General features: G+C 58.9%; 1 protein-coding gene across 2 annotated transcripts in view; it reads right to left on the bottom strand.

The window, feature by feature from the left end:
• Positions 1-7,941, bottom strand: part of Pax2 (paired box 2) — a gene marked incomplete at both ends in the record, with an annotated part of 78,695 nt that extends 70,754 nt beyond the window's left edge. For both annotated transcript variants that reach the window (XM_013504125.1, XM_013504124.1), the window contains 1 exon segment: positions 7,903-7,941. In XM_013504125.1, the coding sequence (XP_013359579.1) occupies positions 7,903-7,927 (25 nt within the window).

The raw sequence follows: 7,941 nt of genomic DNA on the forward strand, positions 1-7,941 counted from the left end.
GCACCGGCCTGGCCCCACTCCCGGCGGAGCCGCCAGCCCGGCCTCCGCAGCCTCGCCGGGGTCCGCTCGCACGCGCGAGGCAGGCGCAGCCCTTTGTCTCCTAACTGGTTAAGTACAGAATATCCGGGAGATCTTTATGAAATATTTTCCCTCGTCTCATAAATCATCTTGGCACTTCAGCTGATGTTTTAACTCTCTCTCCCTCCTTCACTCCCTCCCCCTTCCCTGGGTCTGCGGAAGGGCGGCCGGGCAAAGCCCGCGCGGAGATGCGCTTCCTCCGGCCCCTGTCTGCAGTCCGCCCGCGGCGCGGGGTGAGGGCCGCGGACTTGAGCTCCCGAGCCTTAGGCCAAAGCTGGGCAGCAGCTAGGATGGGGCACGCACCTGCCGGGCTCAGCGGGATTCAGCCCGACTCCTACTGGGCTTCTCGAACCCCGGCTTTCAGGGCAACCTTCCTCCTGGGATGGGTCTTGGGCCAAGCTCATCCTCCCAGGGTTCTGAACATCTCTGCTCAGAGGGCTGAGTCCGCTGAGATCAGGGCATTCACCCCTCCCGATCGTCCTGAGCCCGACCCACCTAAGTCACCGCAAAGTAACTTCTAGGAAGAAAACAAAGCAACTCCCCATCTGCTCCCCCCGCCACTGGCGCGCCCCGCGCGCTCTGGCCTCTGCCCCCAGGGCGGTGGAGCAGGGTCCCCCCGGCTGCCAGCTGAAGGTGCAGGGTCCTCCAGAAGGTCAGTCGCTTCCTCTCAATGCCTGCAGATGGCGCTCCCGGGTTTGCTTTGGCCTCACAACCCCCACGAACACGCGCTAACTTCATGCGGGGAGCGAAAAAGGAAGAGCTCCTGAAGCCTAGAGGAAAAGCTCCTAGGCCTGCAAGAGGGGACGCTCAGGTGCTCTCTGCTGGCCACCCTGGGGCTCCCTTCCGAAGGTAATTAACCCAGGCGGGGGCACGGAAGGGTCCTTCTTTGAGAGGAGCTCACAATTAGAGGAGGGAGCCTTGTCCCAAATCTCCATATGTTGGTGATCCTGTAAATTAAATCTGAGCTACTGGAGGAACAGGCCTGGCAGGCTGTCCCGCTCACAATACGTGCAGAACGTCTAGAGCTCACAGATACATCCCTACACTTATGTCCAGTGTGCTTGGACAGCAGGCATTCTCACATGTCGGCGCAGAGAGATTGTTCACATCTTGTAAGGGAGGGGACTGACAGAGTGCACAAAATGTGCTGAAAGTGGTACTTACTCACCTATGGTTTGTATATATCCGCTCAGCAGTAAAGACCCTTCTATAGGTCACCCCAGGGCGCTGGGACAGCCACAAACACACACACACACACACACACACACACCCCGCAAGCCCTCGCGGGGGTGTGGGGACCAGAAGCTGTGCTCGAGGGTAATTCGGTGCCCTGGGAGCCTGGCTCTGCCTTCTCCCAGCGCTCCGGGAGGAAGGTTGGCCCGCACTCAGTGGCACCCCCTCTGCCTCTCCCTTTCCAGCTCTTCTGTTCTTCTGTGGAGTTTATAAAGGGAGAAAAGGCAAGAAAAAAGGAAGAATGAAGAGGAAAGAGGAAAAGAAAGAGAAAGAAAGAAAACAACCCAACCCCAAACACAACCCCGGCTCCGACCTGTCAGGGTTGGTTGCTTTTCCCGTCTGCCTCTAAATGAACCTTTTCTCTCTGGTGTTTTCAAAGCGGCCCTTTCACCCCCCAACCTAGGGGCATTTACACTTCAAACAAGGTTCCCGCCTCCCTGCGGAAATTTAAAGGCAAATAAACTTTTGGGGAGTTGCTCTGATACCCATCTCGGGATTTGCTTCATTAGCCGCCTCTGTGCATCTGATCTGCCCAATAAATCTTCCTTGTGGATCTCAGCTCCTTCGCCTTCCCTGCTCCCTTCCCCGCCAGCTCGCCTGGCGCCTGACGGATGCCCACTCAGGGCCCCTCCTTCTTGGACGGCCAGGCTGGGCAGCGCCTGTTATGCCTGGGGGTAGGTGTCCACTCAGGAGTCCTCGACAAGCACCCCTCTTGAGTGTACTAGGCAGAGGCGCCCATGCCAGGCGTGACTCCCAGCGCCACGTCCCTAGTCTGGAAGACTGTGCAGAAGTGGAGGGCTCCTGTAGACCGTCCACCGCCAGGCTTGTGCCGGCTTCTTTCTCCACTCTTTTGCTCATTTTCCCTTTCGCGGCACCCGGCACTGCGCTTTCTGCCCCTGCCAGGGAAGACAGAGATGTGGCCGCCTCCCCCCGGCCCACAGGGCTCTGACCCGGGCCCAGGTGCCCGGCTCTAGCTTCTGGAAAGGCGTCTGGGCCGCGGGGCCCGTGGAGCACCCCAGCCGCGCCCCCTTCCTGGGCCTGGCCCGCCTCCCTCCTGCCACCTCCCGGGAGTAGTGAGAGGAGCAGGGTCTGGCTCTGAGAAAGGGGATTAGAAATTCCGAAATTAAATGTATCTCCCCAGGAAATGCTCCCCATGGCGAAGACCAAATTAAATGCATTAAATTCGGGGTGGAGGGGGGCTCTTGAGACTCAAGGGGGGAAATCAGTCCAAAGCGAGGGAAGCAGGGACAGAGGGAAGAGACGGGTAGAGCCCAGCAGCTGCTTCGAAGCCAGCTCTGTTTCCGCATAATTCCCAGCTTGGAAGTCACCACTACCAAAATGAAAACAAAGTTCTGCTGACAAACTCTAGGACGGGCGCCCACAGCCCACCAGCCCTGTCGGGCGCACCAGAGCCACACCTTGGCCCCAGGTCCCCACTGCCGGCGACCAGCCCCTCTGCTGGGCCTTCCCTCCTCCTCCCCGCCCACCCCTCCCCCTGCCTCTAGCCCTCTGGTCATGTTGGAGGATGGCTTTTTTTTTTTTTTTTTTTGGAAGAGCTTCTGGTACAATATGGAGCACCATGGGCTGCAATTTCACACTCCACAGCACATTCCCCCTAAAGCTACTTTCTTTTTTTTTTATCTAAGACCCCCTAATTTCTGCTTCCTCGCCGGCTCCCTTACTCCCTCCCTCTCTCCCTCCTGCTCTCCTCTTCTTTTCTGGCTTTTGTTCCCAATATTTGGGCACTCCCCCACCCCCCACCCACCCCCATGAAACCCGGGGACCTGACTCCTGCCACCCCAGCCGAAGGGTCTGCTGCTCTGCTGGACCCAGTGCATGTGCTGGGCCTTTATCCTCTTTTGTCCCTTCTCCCTAAAGCACAAGAGGTCCTTGCAACCTGCCTGGCCCGTCTCTGCCCCTCTACGTGCAGCCACTTGCCCACCAAAGCATCTCTTAGTGACATGGGTCGGGTGGTTGCTGCCTGTGGGCTGCCAGACTAGGGGCTGAAGAAATAGTCAATCAGTCTGGCAGGTCCTCAGGGTGCAAGTAGAGGATCCTGGCCAGAGAAAAGGAGCCTGGTGCTCCCCGCTCAGTACTGGACACAGGCTGTCCCTCCTCACCAGACTCCCATAGACTTCTGCACAGCTCAAGGGCCATTTGTCCTTCAGGCCCCAAGAAGGAGAAGCAGCCGCTACCTGTATAGTTCCTTTGCTTCTTTAGGCCTCAGTTTTCTCACCTGTGAAATGGGGATAATTATCCCTGTGTTGTCTACGGAACTAACCACTTGGCATTTTAGGAAAACAAACATTTTGTGGTTTATGGAATAATTGCCTAGCTTTCTGGGCCTCTACCCTTCCACAAGGGTAGGGAGGGAACTGAGCACCTGGGGAGGCCGGGGAAGGTGGTGTTTTCATCAGCTCCTACCCTGGAGGCAGAGCTGGCAGCACCTTCCTGTGTTCCTCCCTCTAAGACATTTCCCCCTTTCCACCTGGCTGAACCCCTACGTGGGTCTCTCACTGCCCCATCCCTCAGCTGCTCCTGGGCTTCCACTCCTGCACCACCCCCCTGACCAGCTTGCTGCTGCAGGATCAGTTAAACTCCTCACTCCCCACAGCCAGCTTCATCGCGGCCAGGCACAGGCCCTGCAGCTACCAAGGCTCTGGGGAGGAGCCGGTCCCTTGCGGAGACTTGGTGAAGGAAACCCCGTCCGGTCCGTGCCAGACAAAGAGAGTGGGTCCAGGACGGCAGTCAACTCGCCCAGCCCGAGCGAGGATGAGGCCCGGGGAGAGGGCCTACTGAGGGGCGGCAGAGGGCAGGAGGAGAGGAGAGGGGAAGAAAGAGGACCAGGAGACTGAGAGGCACCTGCTCTTCAAGGCCTGAGAAGCTGGCTTGGGCAAAGCCCAGGAGAGAGCAAGGTGGGGCTGAGCGTCTCTGGGGAAGAAATGATTAACCCTCTTCTCAGCCAGGCCTCACCTGAGCCCCCACGAGCTGTGGCCCAGGGATATAGTACCAGGACAGGCCATTCGTCCCTGGCGCCACTGCAACTGGGAGGACCCTGCAATGACGGGCCTGTGGAGGGAGGGGCAGGTGGCAGGAAGGGACGCAGCGCGGGGGCAGGAGACGCAGCAACTCCAGATGCGATACGGGGGGAGCAGGGAGGATGACCACAGCCGGCACATGGGAGAGAGGGGCCGGCTGCACGCTGGCCAGGGCAGCGCTTCTCAGCGCAGAGGGATAGTTGGAGAGGGGTGTGAGGCCCAGGCTGAGTTTTCCAGGAGTTCCTGGCAGACACCAAATCCAGGTCCCAGATCCATGCGTGGCGCCGCCCTCCCTTCCTCCTCTCCAGCAGCGGTGGGTGTGAGGAGCCGCAGAGCCCGCCAAAGCCGGGACCGGGTAAGGTAGGGGAGACATGCAGGCGGGCGACAGGCTACCAAGTGGCCAGAAACAAAGGATAGAGCCTAGAGGAGAGGGGACACTGGGTGGAGGGGCAACAGGGACTGACCCAGACCAGGAGAGCCCAAGGACAGGGCCCTCTTAGGGGACTAGCCAAGGTTAGTGCACGCTGCCTCCTCCAGTCAGGCCCAGCCTGGAGCAGGAAGCCCCTGGGGGACCCTGTGGCCTTGGGTGGGATGGGGCGTGTCCAGGAGTTGCTACAGCCAGGCCGGGTGTGTACGTGTGCACGTGTGTGAGACTGTGTGTGCGCGCCCTCGAGTGCTCCTGAGACTGATCAGGCAGGCAGAGTAGGGGTGGGGAGGACCTCGCTGTAGTGTCAGAACCCCACTCCTGGCATCTGCAGCTCTGCCTGCCACCCTCTGTGGGCCAGAGCTGTCCACTTCATGCACTTAAACAAAAGGCTTAAAGCGAGTTCCTCGGAGCCAGGGCAAGGTCTCTTTCTGGAAAAAAAGTGTTTGGTTTGAGTCTTAAAGGCCTCCGGCACCCAGACTGATCTCTTGAATTTGTGTAACTGTTCCTATGAAACGAAAGGTGCCAAGTAAGTCTTAGATAAAAAGGAGGTCCAGGCCCAGAAGTTCACCTGGCCATGTCTAGATCAGCGCGAGGTCGAGACCGTGGCTAAGGAACACCCCGAACATACTGACTAATGGGGGCAGAAGATCTTTCCATCTCGGAGGCGCTCCGTGAGAATTTCTGACGTGTCTCCTTGGAGGCAGTGTCTCTTGGTACGGGGATAGTGTGTGTGTTCTGGGGTGTGTAAGAAGTATTCATGTGTGTGTGTGTGTGTGTGTGTGACCTAGGGTGTTGAGGCAAACAGCTGTGTTTGGCCGGGGCCTGTCCAGCACCCGCCCCTCCTCCCTCAGCCCTCCGAGAGGCTGCTCCGAGGCCAAGGCCTCCGCAGTCTCTTTCAGCAGGGCCACCAATCAATCTGCAGGTCAACACAGCAATTAATAACGGGGTGAAGAGCCTGGCAAAAGAGGGCGCAGAGGCGGCAGGCTGTGTCTCCCCGGGGTTCTGAGGACACGGGAGAGGAGGAGGGCTTTTCAAGGGGACAGAAAAGCCGGGCAAGTCTGTGAGCCGGGGAGTCGTTTGAGAGGCGGGGGCTCAGCGACAGGGCTGGCGGAGAAAGGTGGAAGACATAAATAAACGCCTTATTTTTATGTTTCTGGGGGCACAGACATCGATAGCTGAAGACAACTGACCCAGTCACTTCCCCCGTCCTTCTCCCTGTGCTGGTAGTTGTCACTGTTCAGAAGCGGCTCAGCCAGAATAAATGAAACCCGCGTTGTCCGCAAACCCGGCTGCAGCGGCTGCGTCCCAGGCGTCAGGCAGGTACCGGCCCTCGCGCCTGTTACTACCATTTTGAACTATCGGGTGAGGCCAGAAGGGGCACAGGGCCATCTGGGGGACGCAAGGCTCCCAGGGAATTGTGCGCTGGCCAGATGCGGCTCTGGGAAATGTGAGGGCAGGGGCGCAGGAGACGGGTGGAAAGAGAAAGGATAAAGGGAAGGCTGGGGGAAGGCAGAAGCCTCTGCGGTCCTTCCACGGGGCTCTTGCAAGATAGGGCCGCTTCCTCCTGCCTCCTGCCCCCTCCCCGACACTGCAGCTTTCCCCAGCCTCTCCGACCCACGCCTGCCAGGAGCAAGCCTGGCTGTGCAATGAATGGAGGGGAGGGAAAGGGCGTGTGGTACACAGCCAGCCCTCCCCGCTGCGGTGCCAAATGCGGTCTGGTCTCGTCTGAAGGAGCTCGAGTCTCTTGAGATGAAGACCCCAACCGACATACCGGGATACCCCTATCCCTCCGCCTCCTCCTTCCTAGGCACTGGGGAGAGGGCTTGGATGGGCTGCTGGGACCCAGTCCATGCACCTCACAAGCCAAGGGGAACTGCCTGCCAGGAGGGAAAAAGGAAACGGGAGTATTGGAGTATCGGGAGCCAGAGCAAAGGTGCAGAGAAAGGAGTGGGGCAGGAAGCAAAACAGGCTCTGAGGAAAGGGGGAGTGAGGGTCCCAGGAAGACCCCGCCACTCCATTAGGTCTGTCCTTGAGCTGCACATTTATACAGTCGAGGGGGTGCACAGATGGGCTCAATTGAATTCCATCTTCAACACCATCAGAGATTGATTTTGTACTCGCTTTTAATTTTGCCATAATTAATTAGATCATTACAACTGTTTGCTATTGATCTTCCTGCTCACACCTCTGGTGTGGGGTCTGCCCAGAGCCCTAAAGCCGTGGAGGGCACAGTTGAGGCTTCTGGGGGCCCAGGACCCCTGTGGATCCAAGACCTGGGGGGAATGTGGACAGCCCAGGGATTGAGCCAAGAAATTACGGAGAGGAGAGTGCCGGGGTGAGCCCTGAGTTGGAGCTGAAAGAACTGGAACTTGAGCTGTAGGAGCCGAGAGAGAGAAATGAGATTTAGGGAAGGTGAGGAGTGAGGCCAAAAGAGCCCAGAGTTAGGCCTTGACCTCTACGAAGTTATTTGGAAAATTCTGGAAACCTGATCCCAGGCTCCCCACCAGTCCCAAACTAAAATGGGGTACTTGGCTTCCCACTCAACCACAGCAGGACACCTCCTGGGGTGGCCAGAGCTCATTGTGTGGGGGGTGAACGCACAGCCCCTCTTGACAGGTGCAGAGTCCTCTGCCTCCCCTCCCTCTGGGCTGCCTCCTGGTCCCTAGGCCTGTCTTGATTTGGGGGTCAGAGTCTTCTCCCCACCCAGGTCAGGCACATGTACACTCAGCTCACGGTCGATACACAAGGCACACACGCGTGTGCACACCCTTGTGCACCCTGGCTCCCACCTGGGCACACAGTCCCAGCCCACCTCACGGAACTCCCAACTTGGAGCAAGTTACACAAAATAAGTATCCCGCGAGAAAGCGGAAAGTTCAAGTCCCAAACGCCCAACAAAGGAAACGGCAAGTTCTCTACGCAGAGAGGAGTTGTAAAACTCACGTTTTCCGGGTGGAAAGTTTTCAGGGGAAGACTCAGCGGACCTCGGGCGGGAAGGCGCCGAGGCCCCACGCCCCGGGTCCCAGCGCCTCCGTCCCCAGCCCCACGGTCGCCGGCCCGCGGGGTACCGAGCCCAGCAGAGAAAGGGCGGCATCCGCCCGGCCCGGCCTCCGGCTCGGCTCCTACCTGCCCGGCCGGCGCGCCGGTCCATGCTCCGCTCCCGGC

This window comes from Chinchilla lanigera, unplaced genomic scaffold, assembly GCF_000276665.1.
Source record: "Chinchilla lanigera isolate Chin_1 unplaced genomic scaffold, ChiLan1.0 scaffold00084, whole genome shotgun sequence".
NCBI lineage: Eukaryota > Metazoa > Chordata > Mammalia > Rodentia > Chinchillidae > Chinchilla > Chinchilla lanigera.